General features: G+C 42.5%; 1 protein-coding gene across 3 annotated transcripts in view; it reads right to left on the minus strand.

Annotated features, from left to right (window-relative positions):
* Nucleotides 1–22500, minus strand: part of LOC147027093 (noelin-like) — a 236346-nt gene that overhangs the window by 137900 nt on the left and 75946 nt on the right. For all 3 annotated transcript variants that reach the window (XM_085883261.1, XM_085883259.1, XM_085883258.1), the window contains one exon: nt 17197–17352. In XM_085883261.1, the coding sequence (XP_085739387.1) occupies nt 17197–17352 (156 nt within the window). The remainder of the gene's footprint in view (nt 1–17196; nt 17353–22500) is intronic.

Consider the following 22500-nt stretch of genomic DNA (forward strand, 5'->3'; position numbering starts at 1 on the left):
AAAAATATATATATATATATATATATATATATATATATATATATATATATATATATATATATATATATCCATTGCAATTATTAAGAGAGACAGCCAAACAAATTATGAACTCGATCAATCTCAAGATTGTTGTTATACAAACGGGAGAGAGTAGATCAAGTCTCAGTGGCGAGATCTCGTCAGTAAATTTCTACAAAGGCAAGTGAACAAACCAAGCATGAGAACCTGCTTATATATGCTGAGTGTTAATGCCCTTTCAGTCCAACGCTAGGTGTGGAGAAACAACGATCCGGAGTGAAAAAGAAAAATTACTTTTAAGTTACAAGTTACTCTATTTTTTATCCATACTACCATCTTCAATCATTTGCTCCCTCTGCACCTGCATATATATATATATATATATATATATATATATATATATATATATATATATATATATATATATATATATATATATATATATATACACACACTAGCGATACCCGTACACATGCACGGGACGCACCAAGTAGTAAGGTAACTATTTACAGAACATCCCTAAAAACAATGTTTCCCGTTGAAGGATAAAGATGGTCAGTCGCATGGGTGATGCACACATGAATGTCTTGGAATGACCTTGCCCAGGGAAATGCAACACAGAGCTGTCCATGTAAAAAGACATGCTCAGGAAGAAAAATACCAACAGTCCCAAATGTCTGCCCTTGAGCTTTGTTGATGGCCATCGAATATGCCAGCCTCATGGGGAACTGTCTTCTCTGCAATATGAACGGCAGATTGACGTGATTGGGCGCAAGTTTAATCCTAGGGATTAAAACCCGCTTGCCACTTTGGGATGAAGATATAACTTCAGCATCTATGGAGTGATTGTGTTGGTGCCTGACTATCAGCCTGTGCCATTGCAGATGCCATTCCTCACATCTGAGTTGCAAAGTAACATAATAATGCACCCAGGCTTCAATGTAAGACGGTGGGGCGGCATCCCTGAAGGAGTAAGGCTCTTGAGAAATTCCAATGGATAACTGGCAGCTTCAGCATCAACATCACAAACAACCGAATCATCACTAAGAAAAGTACGTGGCTCACGAGGAACTGCCTTAAGGATGGCATCATTAGGCTGCAAGGTCACATCGTTTTTTGGCGTGAGAATGACTCTATCTTGAATGTCAGCAGCTGCATCAGGATACACAGAGGAAACGATATCATCCGTTAAAGTGCACTGAGCTGGGATGTCAACCATATCAAGAGAGTTCAGTGTTCGATTACCTAACTGCAAAAGCCATTGCGCAAACTCTACTTTGTTCTCCTTTGCACGCATCTTGCAGATGAAGTGCACTGTTTCAAAGTTGCACCACAGCGGGGACCGTTTTAGACAATTCTCCACAATAGACGATCTTGTTCCATGCGGCACCACTGGTAGAACTTGTCGAAAATCACCACCCAGAAGGATGATCTTGCCTCAAAAGGGAACATCAACTGAGGTGATGTCTCGCACACATATGTCAATCGCACGCAATGCATGTGGTGGCACCATTGATGCTTCATCGATGACAATGAGAGAAAGATCCCTCAATAGCTGCGCCTGGCGAGAACTCGGTTGAATGGCACATGTACTGGTGTCTCTCATTGGAACGGGTAGTTTGAACAAACTGTGCACTGTCTGGCCACCCCGCAAAAGTGTGGCAGCAATACCAGTCCATGCACATGCAGCCACACTCTTGTGTCTGACTATGAAAGTCGATACCAATGTATTGTACACCATAGTTTTACCACTCCCCCCTGGGCCATCAAGAAACAGGGCATGCACTGTTGGAGGAGATCCATCATCAATTGCACGTAATGCTGAAAAGACTGCATCCACTAAACGCTGCTGTTCAGGATTCAGTTTCGCAATGGATTCATTAGCAAACGCACGTTCCTGCAAAAGATCCACAGAATTTGTATGCCGAGTAACATCTGTCGGCTCTGGCAGTCCCAGATCTGTGCATTTAATTCCAGACTGGGCCAATATCATTTGAATGTCCATCATAGCCATAGACTCAGAGTCCTCTCCACTGTAAGACCATAAATAATCTTCGCACATGGCAGCTTTGAAGCGCTCCCAAAGTTCCAAAGGCCTCTGCACGCCACAGTGCATCAGTGTTGCAAAGAGAAAGCACAGCTGAGATGGCATGCGGAACACAGCTGCTTCCTCCATGGTGTGTACCCACTGGCTGTCATCGGAAAGAAGGTTCAAAGCAATTCATGCTTGATAGAAAGTGTCATGAAGTACACCATATACTGACCTCAGGTCTTCCTAACCATGTGCCCCCTCCCCCCCCCCCCACACATGCAATAGCAGAATGCGCAAGCAGGATAACTCTCTGTCAGCTTGGTTAACTGCATACATGCGAGAGATGATCCCGTCACCACCAAGCTTTCTGGGTGACCACTTTCTCTTGGATGACGTGAAGTTGTAGTTGCATGGTACTTCATGATATAACAACTGACGCGTTTCAGCATCATGCCGGTTTTATGCAAACCATGCTATCAAGTGGCTTGTGATAGAAGCCTCCCTATTCAGAGCTTCCTCTTCATGGCCAGGTGTGAAATACACTGAATTCTGTACAGGAAGGTGAACAGGCAGTCGTATAATTGTATGCGACTGGCCATGCAGACGGTATTCAGAAAGGCGCCAGAAAGTCTCTGGTTGACTTACATACCTTGTGTCTTGGTAGTGCCGAATTTCATCATGATCAAGGATGTCATTTTCGATAATTTTGACATTCGCGCAGTCGTGGCCTTTGTAGACATATTTGAAAAGGTATTTCACACTCCGTATAGATAGACATGCCTCAACATTTATGTGGGCCTGGTACTTCTGACTCAGAAACGGGTTGTACGGTACTATCCATCTGTTATCAAGATCATGCCCAGCAACACGAACAGTCTTTCCATCATCGCGGCGCCTGTAGACAGGGTAGCCATTGCCTGTAATAGCAGTTGCGTTACAGAATTTCTTAGGGTACTCTTTGGTGCACTGGCCAGCTTCCATACATATTGACTGTGGTTTGAGGGTCCCGCATGGATCATGAACCATACACGACTGCACAACATCAAAAAGCGCCGCCAGTGTCACCTTGTCAGGGATCTCAGCCGAAATCAAAGAATCAATGTCGAGCGGATTCCTAAGCTTGCTCACCTGATCAAGAATGATAAGCATGTGCGCATGGGGGAGGCCGCGTTTCTGAAATTCAATCATGTGAACATACGCAACAGGCACACCGAGGACATGTCTGTCCGTAATATCTTTCAGCAATTCCTCCAGGTGCCTATTGAAGACTCTGGCGACCAGGTCAGGTCTAACTTGCGCAAACTGGCGCGGACCCAAACTGCCAGTGATCTCTTGCAGTTTTGGGTTACATGTAAAAGTCAAAAATATATCCGGCTTGCCGTATTTGCAGACTATTGCCATAGCATCCTGGTAGTTCTGCTGCATTGCTCGCGGACTGCCAGAATAAGAGGACGGAAGGATGACTACTTTACCTGGAAATACCATCTGTGATGCACTTGCTGTGTGCATATGGTCCATCAAGCCTCTGTACTTTTTGACACGGAGGGTCGATTGATTGTGGTGCAGGAAATCAAGCCTGGAGGCCTCAGCCTTAACATAAGCATCCACCAAATACTGCTGGAATAGTTTCCCAGAGCAATGTACAGGTGAGAATGGTTCTCTGATGGCAATTCTGTGTGCATAGTATTGAAGTAACGTGACTGTCTGTCGTTTAGGTGTCTGCTTAGCTTCAACGTGCAGAGTACCTTGAACCCAGCCCACATCCCCTCGAGGGAAAAGCAGGGGGTATACCATTGAGTCACAGTTTGCAGACATGTAACTTAAGTTCGACAGCGGCCTGTTGCGGGGATAGATGACAATGTCATTGAGTATGGAGGGATGCACCATCATTACCAACAAACACAGCTGAGACCACGTCATATCTTGGCTCATTATAACGGCGTTGGTCATGACCACATTTGATGACCATGCGAACATTCGCAAGAGGTGTCCCGGAGATGTCTGCGCTGCCAGCCGCTTCATGTTCAATTTCATGCATATGTTTATATGCTACAGCATAGGTGTTGTTGGTTTCCAGTACTGCTTGAATTATACCCATGGTACTTTCTGTGCACCCAGCATTGTGAGGATCTTGCAAACGTGCATCAATAGCTTGGCGACCTTCCAGAATGTACATTTACCCATACCGTGGCTTGACCCCAGGTGAGGGATGCAGCATGCCAGCTCTGTGGTACACCTGGCCATGAATTCTGAAGCAGTATGGACCTGGAGTTGCATAGTGGTGTACGAAGCATTCATGGACGCAAAAGCAAAGGCACTGTTGTACTCCCTGATGTTGTGTTGGAAGTTCCTAGAAGCAGAGTCGCCAGATGTAAGCAGCAGCTGGAGTTCAGGTGGATATGGGGAAAGAGGTGCAAGGAGGACTTTCCCATTATGGCAACAATTAAGTTTCTCTCCAGGAAAACGAAGTGCAGCACAATGCGGGCATTGGTTGTCAAGCCCACCAAGACAGGATGGTGCTACATCGACAGGCAATTCCCTCACAATGAAGATCCGCCTGCAAGTGTTAACAATTGCTGCCCGAGCACGAGGATGCCTGTCATGCGCCTGCCTCTGGCGCCTTACGGCAGCATCCCCACCCCTTACCAGTCTAGGCATCTACAAAAGGAAAGCGAAAGACAAATGCAAGCAGGAACAGAAAGTGATAATTTGAACGTAACAATTACATAACAACGCTCGCAACAGAGGTTAATAAATAATAAATAGTAACAAACTCTGTTGCGAGCGTTGTTACGTAATTGATTATTTCCCAGAATAATCGATATTGGTTAATAACCTCGTTTATAGCAGTACAACATACCTGGTAGCAGACGACAGACCGTACACGGGGAATGACAAAAATACGCATTGTGCAAAATGCAAGTGGTACTATGGAACGCCAAGACTTCCCAAACATTGTCGGCATGTCCACTAAGTGCTACAGCAATTTCATAGGGATCGTGTGACGGCGAGCCGAGTTTTTAGTGTGCAAGCTTGGTATTATAATAGATATACAGTATATATATATATATATATATATATATATATATATATATATATATATATATATAGATATATAGTATATATATATATATATATATATATATATATATATATATATATATATATATGTAAACTTCATGGAAGAGCATTCACTGCAATAGCGACTGTAAATAGATTAAACTTACATGTGAGGAAAGTAAGGACACTTAACATTTGGAAGATGTGAGGATGCTGAAAAAAAATTCAAAAATAACAAAATGTAAATCTCTCATCTCTGGCGAATTACCTCCACCATCGAAGGTGAAGGAGGTTATGTTTTCTCCCCTTTCTGTCTGTCTGCTTGTCTGTTTGACTGTGTGCAGGATGTCTCGAAAAGTTGTAGATGGATCCGGATGAAACTTTGTGCACAGGTTTGGTGTTTGACAAGGACGAACCGATTAGATTTGTGAAGATCCAGATTCGACTCGTAGAATTTTGGAAGTGATTCTTCACCATTGAGAGATAGGGTCAAAAACGACACACAGCATGATATCGCAAAAAGTTGTTGACGGATTTCGATGAAACTTGGCGGACACGTTGGGTGTGTGACCACGACGAATTGATTCGATTTTGGTGAAGATCCGAATCCGGATCCGACTTCTAGAATTTTTAAAGTAATTCTTCAGCATTTAGAGATTGGGCTAAAAATGATATATAGCACGATATCTCAAAAATGTATTGGGCCAGATATGTTCTCCTGGATCAGGCATCGTGTGGCAGAGGTATGCACTCAATAAAGTGCCCTTCTCGTTCTTACGTGCTTCCCTTCCCATTCATGCAATACCTCTAATGAAGTACGTACAGCGAATTAAGTTCAAGAAATGATAATACTTTTTATAAAGAATATCAGTCTTCCACTTACCCGTGCTTTGTACAGGGAGAGTCACAAGGGAATTTCTTTTAATTTAATTTTAATTTTTTTGGTGATACACCAGAGGACAGCGCAACCCCAAAGTGCAACATAATGTATCTTGTGTATGTCTGTTAATGCAAAATCTGGTAATGGAGGTTCTCACTGCTGATGGGCTCTGCAGCATATGGCAAGGGGAAGCGCTGCAGGGCTTTGGCAGGCAAATGCTCTGCAGGGGAGGAACACTTGTTTATGATGTTTTCATTGCAAGCAAAGGCAATTTAACTTGTGTTGCCGAGAGTTGCATCATCCAATTGCCAAATTATTTTCAAAATTGACCAAGCCAATATATTATACTAGCAGGGGTACCCGGCATTGCCGGGCAACATCAGGTCCCTCTTCCAAGCCCACCCTTTCCCTTGCCTCCTCCCACCCCACCTCTTGAGGGAGGAATTCATCGATATGGCTGAAATAATGATGCTATAGATGTTTAGCCTCATCACCATGTCATGAATCAGGGGTGTGTTCCATTACCAAGTTCCTTGTAGAGCGCTTGCCAAGTGGCTTAAGCACTCAAGCAAGCACTCCATGAGAAACCGTTGATAAGGAACGGATGGCTTGGCAAGCGCTAGCTAGCTGCTTGGTAACAACACACCACTGAACATCTCAACAGCATCCAGTACATATAAAACACCGACAAAAGGACATTTTTAAAATTAAATAATTTAAATATTCATCATGAGTATTTTGGTTGGAATGAAAACGTACCTTGTTCAGACCCACATATCCACCCACAGACACGAACTCAGCTTTATATATTAGAAGATTCGGCGACAGTGAGACACTTCGCACGAAACTGCCACATTTACGTGATTTTTCCTACTCTTGTTAATCTAATTTTCTTCTTCTCCCCCTCATAGTAATCAGCAAACAAACTTTCTATCCTCTATCATATCCTTTTCCCATGAGTTTGAGTATGTTATAAAAAAAGGATCCAATTATTAGTGCATTCCTGCTATTGTAGACATCGCTGCGTGATGACGTCATGTGTCAGGACGTCTTTTTTCATACTTCTCACGGAAGCAATCACGGGATACTTTTGCTTGTAACAGTCTTAACAAATCGTTGAGTTATAAGCGACACGTCAGTATCTCACAGACAGAAAGTATCTGCGATTGACGTTCCACAGCTTTTTTTTCATGAAACATCACTCCTTTCTTTCCTCTGCATAACATGACAATTAACGTACCTTCATTAGGCTGTGTCTATTAGACAGCTGTCACAATCAATGCGGACAAAACATGCATTACCTCGTTTGAGTTGTAATCAAAATGTTACTTTCTTTCCTCAAAACGGTATCTTCATTTAATGATGGAAAATGCGTTGTTCAGTCCTCAAATGTACATGAGGCCTTTAAAACAATCTGAGCTACGTGGAGAGAAAAAGATGGTGGGGATTTCCAGACAGCTGGTGGCTGTGGCCTGTAGAAATGGGCGGCGTTTATGACTCACGGACAGACCCACAGATACAAACTTAGTTATATATATATATATATATATATATGTATATATGTATTTATGTATATATGTATATATGTATATATGTATATATGTATATATATATATATATATATATATATATAAATATATATATATATATATATATATATATATATATATATATATATATATATATATATATATATGAGATAACAAAACTCAGTGGCGTAATGGGGAGAGCGTTCGTACAAACACACGCCACAGTCATACCAAAGACTTCAATAGGGTACATGTTGCTTCATTGTTTGACCCTCAGCATATTTAAAAGGAGACTGGGAAGGAAATGGCACAACACCCAGTATAATCATTAAGAAACTGCTTTGGCAGAACCAATGCGCTGGAAAGACTATAGTACATTAAAAAAAAAATATATATATATATATATATATATATATATATATATATATATATATATATATATATATATATATATATATATATATATATATATATATATATATATATTGTGACGTCCACGGGACTTGAACAGTCCCGCCAACGTAGAATGAGCCGAAACGATGGAGGCGATTTATTTGTTTATAACCCAAACATGGCGGTTCTAATCGCTCTACCGCAAACGGGACGAGAAAGGTGGCACGAGTCACTTTTCACTGAGTTGATGATGTTTATTCGTTTCCCGTTTCCATCAGCTCTAATCCCGTACAACACTCTGGAAGGGGTCTCACTGGCTCCTCTGGCCTTTCTGGGTCGCCAAGGTCCTACCCGCCTTGGTCGCCCAACCAGACCCTCTCCCAGTTGCCTCCAGACACTGTCACCATTAGCCACCAGGTGGTGAATCGCCTTGAAGGTGGTCACAATTCCCGCTCACCGTGAGCTTCAGCAATCCCTGTGGACAAGCACATCATCCCCACCCACAAAACCCACATGACTCCCCCACCCCATCGGCCTTACATGTGACACCTGCATTTATAACACTTCACCGACTATGACCTTCCCTGTTACCACACCATGCCCAATAAAAAAAAACAATGTGTGCACCATACATTTCACTTCTTCACTTGAAACAACTCACACAGCACTTCTCACCCGATCCACGCACCAGCCATTGGACAGCCACTCATGCCCGCTTTGTTACCAATTACCCACTGTCCCGATTGTCACTCTAAAACCCAGCAGAACTTACAAACCCATGCCAATTTTTCCACAATTCACTTTTTTCATCAAAGGAGGGCACTTCGCCACAATCTCAGCAGCCGAGCATGGCCGTATATGCTCAGCCCAATCTAGTTTCCCGGACCCCTGACAGTGATCTCCGGACCCGACCTATGAAAGGGCATCTCGGATAGACCTGGCGGTTCAGCAGGAGGATTCATCCTCTGTAATATTTGGGTAATGCCAATTTCTCCCAGCCCCCCTCCCTGATCCTGAATCTCCGCCTGTCGGATCGTCACCGATGGCCTCTCTGGAACCCGACCCGGCCGACTCCACGAGGCCAGCCTGGCTGCGCACTCAGCCGCTCGGTGAACGGTGGGTGGATCCTGTAGCTCCACTAGCGCTCGGACCTCAGGGTCAGGAAGAGCAGCTAAAAAATTTCTCCAGTGCCAGTCTCTCCCATGCCTCCACTGTAAGGTCCCGATACGCGATCCTGACTGATTGGTAAATGTCCTGTGCCAGCTCCTGCACTGTCTCACCCGGCTTTAATCTGCGGTGCTGGAGCTGAGCCCGCACCAGATCACAGTTCGCTGCAAACCCAAACCGACGGCTCAACGCCTCGCAAATGTGGGATCTGGTCAACATCCCCTCCGCGATCACGTTTAAAACATCTGTGGCTGGTCCCCGCAACGTTTCCACCAAATTCCCTGTACGTTCCCGCTCATTCCACCCGTTTAGTCGGGAAATACACTCAAATTGCGTCAGAAAAGCTTCAACGCTCCCTGACCCGTCGAAATTTACCAGGGGGATCACTTTTACGGTGGCCCGCTTCTCAGTTTCTCCCTTGTCCGAATCCAGCCCAGGGATCAAACACCCTTGTGGCTGCGTATCCAATTTCGGAGCCCACTGTGGCCAAAGATGTTTTGTGGTGAGGGTCTCATGGGTAAATTTTGCCTCCTGTTCCAAACGTTGAATGGACCGATTCACCTCTTCCCGCAGGATCTTCTGGGCCTGCACAACCTCCTCCAAGGCTCCGTCGCGAGTTTGTAGCTGGTCCTCAACCAACCAGGACACTCTACTTACAAAAGACGGCTCTACCAGGCCTTTATCCAAGTCTTCATCTTGGCTCATAATTTTATCTTGTTCGTCCAAACGAGCCTCCAATCCTTTTACCTCCTCCGCCAAATTCATCCCTTGCTTCCTCAGCTCTCCCCACTCTTCAACTTGCAGCTGCATACGAGCATCCACACAGGCACGATGACGTTCCAGGCTTTCATCCACTTTATCAACCCGAATGTTCGTTGCATCAATTTTATCTACCAATTTTTTCCGTATATTTTCCCCCTCCAATGTAATTTCTACCTTTGTTTCCTCCAATCTATCCTCGAATTTACTTTGTATTTCTCCCAATTTAACATCCACACACTCCTGCATCTCAGTTTTCATTTTCTCCATCTTTTCCCCCAATTCATCCCTCATTAAATCAATCCGTGCACCCAACTGTACCCCCATTACCCCCAATCGATCCGCCATCTCTGCCCTCTGTGCCGTCATGTCTGCCCTCTGTGCCACGAATTGATTTTCCATTTGTGCCGTCATTTCTGCCATCTGTGCCCCCTGTGCCGTCATGTCTGCCCTCTGTGTCACGAATTGACTTTCCATTTGTGCCGTCATTTCTGCCATCCGTGCCCCCCGTGCCGTCACCCCTGCCCCCCGTGCTGTAACTGCACTCATTAAACGTTCCAACATTGTCCAGATCGCCATCGCACCGGTTTCCGGCGCTGCTGGCTCCGTTACGGGCGATGAAGCACGGTCCATGCTCGGAATGGGGGAGGTTCCAACCCTACCCCCGTCTCTCCCTTCTTCCCCCGACTCACTGCCAGACACGTGGCCTTCCTCCTCAAACATCTGCACATCCGCCATGGTGCAGAAGTCCCGTTTGCCGCCAATTAATTTAAATTTGAAAAATCCCGCCAAAATTTTCCCGCGCTCGCGCGCTTTTCTGTAGTAATTTTATATTCCAATTCGTGGCGAGATTTTAATCCTGGTATATAATTTAGAGGGGTTCGAACATCCAACACCCTGACACCAATGTGACGTCCATGGGACTTGAACAGTCCCGCCAATGTAGAATGAGCCGAAACGATGGAGGCGATTTATTTGTTTATAACCCAAACATGGCGGTTCTAATCGCTCTCCCGCAAACGGGACGAGGAAGGTGGCACGAGTCACTTTTCACTGAGTTGATGATGTTTATTCGTTTTTATTATCAGCAGAAATAACAAGACTCGGCAAGAAGAGGGATCCGGGGCGATTTGACGGGATGGTGTGGGATCGGGCGTGGGGAAAAACACAGACAATTCCAATGAATATAGAGATCTCAAACCTTCTAAGGCGCCAAGCACACACACACACACACACACACACACACACACACACACACACACACACACACACACACACACACACACACACACACACACACACACACACACACACACACACACACACACACAAAACGTAGCTATTTCTGGTGGTCAGGCTGGACCGTGGTGTGGACGCAACTGTCCCTGGATCGGCGCCGGACGAGCCGGCCTTGCTCTCGCCGGGGGGGGGGGGGGCAGGAGAAACCGCGGTGCTGTCGACCTCCTGGTCCTGGCCCAAGTCTGCCCACAGCCGCCAGGGAACCAGCTCCCGCGCCAAGCCGAGAGCAGGAGAGGGAGGCAGGTCCGCCCGCCGCCCGACCCCGTACTCCGAGTCAGCAGAACCCCAGAGCCAACCGAGGCGAGGCACGAGGCTCGGCAAGGCTCCCAGACACGATCAAGAGCACGATCGACTCAGCGCAGCCACCAGGACGCTCTCTGCCGCCACCGCTTCCACACCAAAAAAACACGAGCGTTCTGGTTGTAATCTTCTTCTTCTTCTTTTTCGACCCCGAACAGAACCTTTTTATCCTTCGTCCTCGTCACTCCCAATCGAGCCGTTTATTGGCCCACCGCCATCGCCTTCCGCCAATCGTGATCACGGGGCGGAGCCATCCTCTGCACTGTCCTGTGACGTCACAGCCAGTCTCCAGAGAATACCAAAAGGGGTTTACGCAGACACACTTACCCTATCCCGTGTCCCTATCTAATTACGTGACATTTATCATTTCCCCCTTGAAGAAATGAACATTTGCTAGACAACTTATCACCACTGAATTACTACTTATTACATCGAGATCCTGGTAAACTCGAACAGCATGGCATACCTAATTAAACATCCTAATTACCCTTTGAATGCATACCCCCCCCCCTCAAACGTAACACTATATCCATCTATATATTTATCTATATATATATATATATATATATATATATATATATATGTATGTATATATATATATATATATATATATATATATATATATATATATATATATATATATATATATGTATGTATATATATATATATATATATATATATATATATATATATGTATGTATATATATATATATATATATATATATATATATGTATGTATATATATATATATATATATATGTATGTATATATATATATATATATATATATATATATATATATATATATATATATATATATATATATATATATATATATATATATATATATATATATATATATATATATATATGAATAGATTTATGAGGTTGGATTCATTTTAGTAGAAAAGGCACAGCCAACCAACACAAATAGCTAAACTAAAGTCCATCAATTTGCAAAAACTAAGAAAGAGCAGACTTAGCTTCAGGTAATGTTCTTCATCCACAAAAAATTTTTTTTTAAATCCCTGTGGCTTGGAACTTGAGGAAGTTTTCACTTTATTCTGAAATGTCACTGGTTTGATATGGAGAAAAAAAAGGAAAAAAACACAAAAACAAAACAAGGCCGATGCGGCTGAATTAAAGTTTCAAAAACATTGTGTTTTCAGCTTTTGTGTTGTGCTCTTGTCAAGGTAATGACTCACGAGATACAAACATGCTCAGGTTTCTGAAGATGGTAGGCTTCAGATAACACACACAAACATGTAAATGACCCATTCGATGAAAATTAAGAGAACCAAATCAAGCAACAAAATTTGCGACTCAACTTCCCAAATAAAGAATGTCCCAGTTGGGATTTCCATCTTTGTTTTCAACTCAGGATCCTGGGAATATCAAGTTTTAATCAAGTATACCATGTTGATTTGTCCATTTTATACTCACGTCCTTGTAATTCATATAAAAAATAGACTGGTGTCTGCTAATGTCGATATCCTGCATTACAGAGCTCGTCATAAATGGCGAGCGATCGCTCATGCGCATTGCGCACCTAATGCTCGCCTTGTATTTGTTTGGGGCAGATAATTTGTCACCCACCTTTTTTTTCTTTCTGTACAGAGTCAAGGATCATGGAAGAGCTAGTACACTGAGCATATCAGGATGTAACAGGACAAAAGGAACAGCAGAGAGATGGGGAAAGGGGTGATTGGGGGGGGGGGGGGATGAGAATACGAGGCTCGATAAGATCATGATTTCGGATTGGAGGTGTTCAAAAATAAGATGGTGTTGAACAGCTGTCTTGAAGACATGGAGGGGAGAATGATATTGAAGAGAATGTAGAGGTTGGTTCCACAGGCGGTGGGGGGGGGGGGGGGGGTTAACGAAACGCCTTGATGTATTTCTTTGTTTTTCTTTATTTATTTAGTCCTTAGAAGATAATCAGTCCAAAACATGGTTTATTCTGTAGACTTATTTTCCTTGTCAGAGACCACATTAGGGCAATCCCATTTCATTCTGTAATATAAATGTACAAGCTCAAGCCTGTATGTCATTAGACCAATTGAGATTTGCTTCAGTCATTCCGATGAAGCAATTTTTTGGCTACAAAGTATGGAGTTTATCGTATTCCTGAAATAGACAAACATTCTGTAACATATTTTCAATTATCCAGTCAATGTGGTTTACATAGCACACACGTGTATGGCCTGGTGTTGGTTTAATGGTTAGGGTGGAGGGCTTGGGATTCTAGGGTCCTGAGTTCAAATCCCACTGGGCTGTTGAATTCATACCAGGTGGGGTTGACCAGCCTGTCATCCTTCTGAGGTTGGCAAAATGAGTACCAGCTTGGTGGGATGATTGAGCCATTTGAGTATCCTGTGTAGGAGTGGTGACCTGTCCAGAATTGTGCCCAATAACCCAGGAGGCTGCTTCGGCAGTACCAACACTCTGTACAGAGTATGGTCCCAACAGAATGGAATAGAACAGCACATCTTGTTACCCCTATTCTTTTGACTCGTCCATCAACTGTCGATCCGCCATTTTCCTTTCACTGGGCTTCACTGGTATATTTGATGACAGCGAACCAGCAATCTCAATATATGTGCCTGGAAATCATTTACAGGCATGGCAAAAGGCAATTTGGTGTGCATATCAATCTTTATGAGTTGGGACGATGAACAGACTAAATGTTTTGGAAAAAGAAAAGAATATGACCAAAACACACATAAATCCTACGTGGTCAGTCTGTACCGTAAAGTCTGTGCCCATCACTTGGATGCAATCAAAGCTCATCCCATGTGTAAAGGTATGTCTTTGTTGCCACCTTTACTGTTGCCAAATTCTGACAACTTCATTTTTCATTGTTATATACTGGGATAATACTTTCAAAAGTGTTAAATATTACAGTAAGTCGCTGATTTACGTTGAGTCTACTCGCGTCATCTGAGTACAAATATTCTGATGTCCCCTGCGCTCTGATCACACCATCTTGCGGTACCTCGGTGACTACTTCTCCGTTCCAGAGTCGCTGTGTTGCCAATTCAATAGCTCGATCGGAGATTTCTAGGTTCTGGATTTTGCCGAGCAGCTCGTCCAAAATCAGGGGCAGGAGATGGCATCATATTGCTCTGGGCTTACCTCCCCTTTGACATCCCAGCCCACAAATTATTTGAGCAGTCTGTCCAAAAACAAAGGCTTGCCTCTCCCTCCACTCTAAACCCACACCATTAAATTTTGTTTTTGTGTACATACATTATTAGCTCACTTAAACTTAATAGCCTGGTGTTGGCTTAGTGGTTAGGGTGACTGCTTGGGATCCTAGGGTCGTGAATTTGAGCCCCGGTTTCCACTGAATTAACACCAGGGGGTTTACTCAGCCTGCCATCCTTCCAAGATCGGCGAAATGAGCACCAGAGTACTGGTAATGGGGCACTGCATCAGCGGCATAGCCACGCCCCTAACCAATGATGCAGCCAGCAGCCAAGAAGGCTGCACACAAATGGAAACTGGGCCGAGTCCGGTGAGCCCTATGCAATAGAGCAGTGTCCGTAGGTAAGCGACTCAGTCAGTCCGTAAACATTTCAGTCATTATCGCTTGAGCTAAACACACAGTTTTGATGAAACTTGGCCACAAGCTTCATATTTGATGCCCAACGATGGTGTATTGACCACATCACAATCTGCATTCATTAAGGGAGTCTACGGGAAATCTTTTAGACTCCCCCCCCACCCCCAAATAGGTATTTGCTCTCCTCTCCAAAACTACACACACTGTTTTGATGAAACTTGGCCACAACCTTCATCACCCATGATGTACCAAAATTTGTTCACAGAATTAAAAATAAAAAAATTTAAATCAGGGTCTAAGGTGGTCTGTGGGGGGTTTGAGTGACTTTCTCCTGATCCAGGTGAGCTTCAGTATGCATGGTCCTATTGTTTCAATTGTGTCTGCAATGATTTGTTTAAGATTTTGTCTATCATGTCATATACTCCTGTGTTCATGATCACTTTGGTTGTAAGTTGACAAACTAACTCCGATGAATTTAATGGATCAAACAACTTCTTGTCTTTTTGCTTGTATGGCGTTACCTCCGCTTAAATTTAATCACTCACCTCTGCTCGCCAAGGAGAAAATTTAGGAGCATGATCACTTACTCGCCTACATTTTGCTACCGAGCTCTACATTGCATTTATGTTTAAGTATGTAATGAAATTTAGATTACTGTTATAAAACTAGAACGACACCCAGTAGAGTACATACCTCTGCCAGGCTGAACAGTTTACATTTTGTATCCCACTGATAGGCATCCGAACCTTAACCAAAATCTAATCGGCTTGTCCCTGTCACCTCCCCAACCCATCCACCGAGTTTTGTCCGAATCTGTCTATTACTTTTTAAGATATTGTGCTCCATATGGTTTTTGGCCCTATCTCTCAATGGTGAAGAATTCGAAGAGGGGTAAAACCAAAATCGAATCTATTAGTCCTTGTCACACACGCAACCCGTCAACCAAGCGTAATCTAAATCATCCAATTTTTTTTGAGACATCCTGCTCACAGACAGACAGGGGTGAATACTCAACCTCCGTCTACCTTTGGTTGGAGAGGCAATAAAGTTATCAATCAACTACAAGCTTTTATATCCCAAACCTGTGAATTAAAGGTGTTTTATGGAAATGTGTTTGTAGTGGACAGCTCAGTGGAATTGCAATGGCATTGCATCAGAGGCACAGCTTTGCACTGCAAAAATGAGGCAACCAGCAGCCAGGTGCTGCACACGAAAAAATTAAACATTTTATGCAACATATTTAGAAACACCTTGTTGAGCTGTAATAAAGTGCAGAAGAAAAACGTCCTGCACCAAGGGATTCCAACATGAACTCAGTTTGATGAAGTCTCCACCGACACTGCATTTGCTCAGGCCCAACTTAGAAATGCAATTGAACCCCAAAGTAGTCATTTCCAGTGATGAGACCATTTTATTCCTTTGGGGTATAATTTTGTTCCACGTTTTATCAGAGAGAAAAAAAAATTTGGAGGTATGTTTACTCATACATAAGTATGAGGAATGTATGTTTTTATCAGGATGTAAGGTCAAACTATAAGTACTGAACTGCAGCGTTAGCTCATGGGACCTCGTATCTACTTGCTAAGACAATTTAAAATGCTTTGAGAACATGTGCAACGAGGCTATCAAAATCTTTTTATGGCTCTCAGTGTTAGTGAAAGGCCCATCAAAGTAATGGTTTCATGACCTTCTGGCTTACATTGTGTAACAAACCGATCATTGATCGACTCCAATATGCATTTAAAGAGGTGCAGCCAGTCTGTTTCAACTGTGCGTCACTTTTAACACAAATTGCATTTCTTGGTAAAATGATGATTATTAATAACAAGCAATTCGATGAGCTCAATACTCGCCAGAACAAACATTTTCCTCAATCTACAAAATAGAAAGTTAAATCGTAACGAGGCAAAAGCAAGCAACAAAATAATGACTGCATGAACAGGAATGGCAGATAGGAGAATAGATTAAAGGAAAGGAGTAATAACTTGGCATATATAGTGGAAATTATAATAAATGAGGGAACTGGTGAACAGCCAGCACCCCCCTCCCATTCCTTCTCCTTTCCCTGACTCGGGGTCAAAACGGAGTGGTTGAGATGAAAAAAAGTTTCATATTTTTCCAAAGTGTCAAATACCTCCAAAGTCACAAAAAAGTTGAACAGATGAGTACTGGCTCATTCATCTTGTGTCCCATACCTGGTAATTCTTATAGATGAGGTCTTTGTGGTTCTCTTGGACCTGCTGAAAGTGTTTCTCAAGGGCCTGCATCTGGTCCTCGATACGTCGGATATACTGCAGGTCTCGCTGTGTACGGAGGTCAAGTACTTCGATAGTCTGCGAGATGTTCTGAACCTGTTTGCCCCCACAACACGCACCATCATTGAGTGATGAATTTCTTGCAACAAAAGATTTTCAAAATTCCAAACCAAAACTACTCTTTCAAGCTACAGAATGTCTGTGTTCACAACAGCAGTATGGTGGCATATTCCTTTCACAGCCATTCAGAACTTCCCATTTTATTGTGGTTTTAAGGAAGATAGCCATCTTGGGCCACATTCACCACGACGGACCAATTTTCTGCTTAGTCGATGAAAAAGTAGCTTAGTCCTTTTAAAATCAGGCGACATAATTGAACCTGAATGGGTTGCATCATTTCCCCAAGCATTCATCAAACCTCTGTCATGCTTAAACCGCTCAATTAATTCCCAACTCTATACCTATGTTTCACATTCAAAACTGCACAGGCATTTTGAAGCACAGGTAAGCGATGAGCAAAATATACCAAGGTAAGCACATAATCTGCATTTGCCATTTTTATGCCTTTGCTTACTTTATCCAGAAGAAATATATTTGCATCATCACGCAAAATTTCCATCCTTTCCACATTTTAACTACTTTGAGAAGGTTCTGTCAACTCAATCTTGCATCTTGCCAACACAGATTCATTTACTATTGACAGATTTGTCCAAAGAACCATGTTTAAAATTAAAAATTTTTAAAATCTCCACTAAAGATCAACCGTGTTGACGTTGCAAAAAAAAATGACGTGTTCAAAAAACTAAAATAATACCAGAAGAATGAGAAAGTCCAACGTGGCCTCGTCTGCTTTAAGCACGAAAAGTGCCATCACAGTAACATTTTGCACAGCCGCAAGGCCGCAAATGCACAGGGCGTCTCCTTGATTTCCTTCACCTCCACGCACCATTTCCCAAATTCCCTCTTCCTCACCTGCCAGCCTCCAGCCGACAAGGCCAATATCTCCATTACACACAGCCCAAAGGATATAGCAGTGCAGGGAACGTCCGGGGCACTTTGTGTTTGCGAACCCTCGGGACATCACGGACGCAATCATTTTCACTCGCTTTTCACTTTTTTTTTTGTTTCTCTTTTAAGGCAAATGTATTGCTCTTCAAATAGCATTCCCATTGAATTTGGCATTCCCATAATCGTGTGTGGCATTCCCGTTATGATGTTGCTCTTGCACGAGTCACAATCTAGTAAATAAAGCACTTTCCTCATGATGCTGGAACCCTGGGTTCAAATCAAACACTGTACAGATTTTTCCATCATCCAGGTACGTTCTCACAATTCGTGTAAAAGTTCATTGATCATCTTTGTCCTGTATGTTGTAGAATTATATTACAAGATTCTCCATGACACTGAGATCACTTTTGATGAAATTCATTACAAATCTGACTTTCAAGAACATGTTGAGGTCGTTCAAATATCCTCAGAACGAGACACTCACAATGGTACAATAAACACCAACATTTGTATTTACGCTACAAAGTATCTCTAAATTAGTGATGGAATATTTTTCTTCCTAATTACATCTACTTTCATTGAAGGATATTTTTAGAAAGGGGGAAAAAAAAAAACAAGCAGCGTTTCTTGGATGATTGCAAGATTCTTATTACGAGAACCCTTTGAACCTCCCAAGTCGTTTTAAGCAAAATTTGACAAAATTAAAACTAAAACAAGAACGAAGTCAATGGCGTGCCGTCGCAAATTGGCAGCGCTTCCCACCTAAAGCAAAGTTGAAACATGGCAAGCTGTTCCACCAGGAATGAGCTGATATCAAATGTTCAGTTTAAAAAAAAATTCCGTTTTGACCACTGTGATCCTAAATCCCACCCCTGAGGGCATGAACCGGAGGTTAAATCGAAAAAACCGTCACATATTTCATGCGTCAGCCATTTATGATTTCATATACAAAGTTTCATTTAAAAAATGTGCCTGTAATTGCTTTTTTGTTGTTGTTGTTTTGATATTTGACCTTCTGACCGCATCCCAGGAGGCAGGTCCAAAAATGACACTGCCCTTGCACCTTCTTGCCACGTGGTAATCATAACTACCAAGTTTGGCTAAGTTCTGCGCAAATGTTTAGAAGGAGATAGCTGGATAGATGGACAGATGGCTGGACAGACGGACGGATGGATGGAGCAGTTTACAATGTCCCCCAATTTTTTTTCAAAAAGCATTGGGATTATAAATTATAATTTATGAGCCAAAAACATATTTATTGCTCAATACATATTTCTGCATGATGATATTTACCTTCGCATTCTGCGAAAGGTTATGTTTTGGTCGGCGTGTATTTATTTATTTATTTATTTGTCATCTTGTGATTCGTATAACTCAAAAAGTATTAAACCGAATTGCACTGAAATTTGGTGGGATGATTGGGTATTAGCCAGGAAGCATTCGATTAGATTTTGGGATCGTTCGGGTCAAAGGTCAGGGGGGTCACGACCTTGAAAAATATGCGGTTTTTGTCATAACGCGGTCAATTCTTGTCCGATTTACATGAACCCAGCACCAAAATGTTCAGAATTTAATGCCCAATTTTGTGACACAATGACGTCATAACACATGTCACCGGTTGGGGTAAAATGTCGGGGGGGGGTCATGACATGATAGATATGTGGTTTGTGTCATAAGACCATTCATATGAAACCAGTTCCCCACACTCATACCAAGAACAAAAAAAGTAGTGGCGGCGAAGGTATGCGCTCTATGAGTGCCCATTCTAGTTTCCTTCATGTACCAATACTTCGATGGAAAATTCGTATTTTTTCAGTAACAGCAATATTTTGATTGATTTTGTTCATGATGCTTGGAATTTTTACAAGCGAAAAATGGGAGATCAATGTCTGTCCCATGTGGAAAACCTGAACATTGACGGGTTAAGGTTTTTCACGTGTTACAGACATTGAACTTTCATTAGCACATTAAAAGGAAGATCAAGACAATGGTGCGTGATATAGGGCTGGAAACAGGGAAAATCTCATCGGGACAGGCTGGGAGTCGATGGCAAGATAGGAATTGCTGTCAGCATGACATATTTGCCTTCATTAGAGTCACAGCCAGATCTGTTTAGGCCCAGAGGAGATCCAGCCACAGTGTGGAACCACACCACTTGCAGCCAAGAGACCAAAAATGCTTTAGCTCAAGCTGGCGATTGTGTGTCCAGGGAGGGGTAAAACCAGGATGAGAATCAGAAAGCAGGAAACAAGAGATTGAGTGTAGCAAATGGCAGATACAATGGTCAATGTAATAAAAATGGATATGAATACGATTCAAATTTGATTTTTGTTCATATTGTTAGACCCCGGTTTATGTCAAGGATGCGTTCCTGAAAATTGCGATGAATATCCAGACGATGGAAATCAAAGCAATTTTACTCAAAATAATTAATGGAATAAGCGGGGAAAGTGTTCCTAACATTGCCACTTCACGTATTTGATTCGTTTTTTTTTACCGATGATATTACCCTTTTTGGGGGTAATGACAGTTATATTCCAATACACATAGAAATAAAAATAATAATAACTACCACACATACTTGAAAATAAACCTCTTCCGGAAGCGGTCAAACTTGGGGGCACCGCTTTTTCGGAAACTCCCACTTGGCGATACCTCTTGCAGAGAAGCGGTTGAACCAGCCTTGATTTTTTTCAGCATTTTTATCGATGGTATGCACTGTAGTCGGAGGAAAACTTAATAACCCAGCAACATCAATGGCGTGTTCACCAGCATCCATTCGACGAATAACAACTAATTTCACTTCCAAGTTAACACTTTATATGCAGCCTCTTAGCCACTCGACAGTAAATTACTGTACATTTATTTATGTACATTTTATCATTATGCAAAATAATTAGTGTCCGGTATAGGTGGAGGCGAAGGCTGAGGGGCTGGGTACGAGAAAGGACAGATGTCGTCAACAACATAAGTGTGAGTTGAAAAGCCGCCAATCTGGAAGAGGTATTAACGTGACGACGTATTTGTGAAATGACGTGAAAGGACGACAAAAATCAGGGCTTTACTGTTCTTATATCGAAGTTTTATGTATATTACAAAAATGGTAATTTCATTACAATTCAATGCATTCTCCAACAGGTTTGGACAGAAATTTGCTCCCATCACAGCATGAGGTTTTTCAATGCCTTTAGTGCAGCATTATTTTGGATGTGCACAATCCACAGACCATTAAATTGTTCTCCATAGTTTTTGTCGTTCTTCAAAAATTGTTGCACCAAGTTGTTCCTCGATTCAAACATAGGTGACAGGTAATAATCAGCAGAATGTGAAACCGGTGCTTTGTATATTTCAACGGGCTTGGTGTTTTTTTTATCAACCAGAAGTTTCATAAATGTTTACTGTTCCACCCTCATTGTTCCCTTCCATGCGACTAGATTCAATCGCTCATATATTATTTATGGTAAGGACAGAAGAAAGATATAATGAACGAGAAAGTTCACAGAACACATTACCCCACGCTGTCTTGAGAAACAAGGATACAGGCAGGGTCTACGAGCCGCAAATTTGATTGGTCATGGTGACGTAAAATCCGAGTACTGCCAAATGGAAAGGTTTTGAAAGTGTGAAGAAGGTGATTTGTGTTCTACAGTGTTCAAGTATATAATTGAATTGAAATAAAATAAAGATTTTAAAGGCTGTACAAAAAAAAAATTCCTGTAGTTTATCACTGTTGATGCAGTGTTTTATACACCACCTTATTTAACACGTAACCTTAGTTATTCATCCTGGGCGAACAGAATGGCCCACAGGTATGCACACTCACCTCTAAGCAGTCTAGTCTGGGATTGAATCCCAAACAAGCTGTCAACTAGAATCGCAGTGTTTCACAGGCAGGGTTCATCAATGTGTGTGCTGTCCTTCAGATGGACATTAAACAGGCATCCTGCCTGCCAGCATTAAACCGTGGATGTTAAAGGGGAATCTAAACACAATTTTTTTGTGAGCACCATTGAGAATCATTAAATCACGGTGAAATTTGAAGGAATTATTTTTTGAAATTGGCTGGTTGCATCATTTCTGGTGAGGGTCAGTGCCAGTGATGCACTGCCCTCTATTACAGTACACTGGTACTGATTTTGCCCACCTCGGAAGAATGACAGGCTGAGTCACCAGTACCTGGCGTTAAATTATCCTGCCTGCCAGACGACCTGCCAAACACTACAACACTACCTGCCA

The sequence above is a fragment of the Eptatretus burgeri genome, chromosome 5 (genome assembly GCF_056783735.1).
Source record: "Eptatretus burgeri isolate ZD-2024b chromosome 5, Ebu_testis_v1, whole genome shotgun sequence".
Lineage (NCBI taxonomy): Eukaryota > Metazoa > Chordata > Myxini > Myxiniformes > Myxinidae > Eptatretus > Eptatretus burgeri.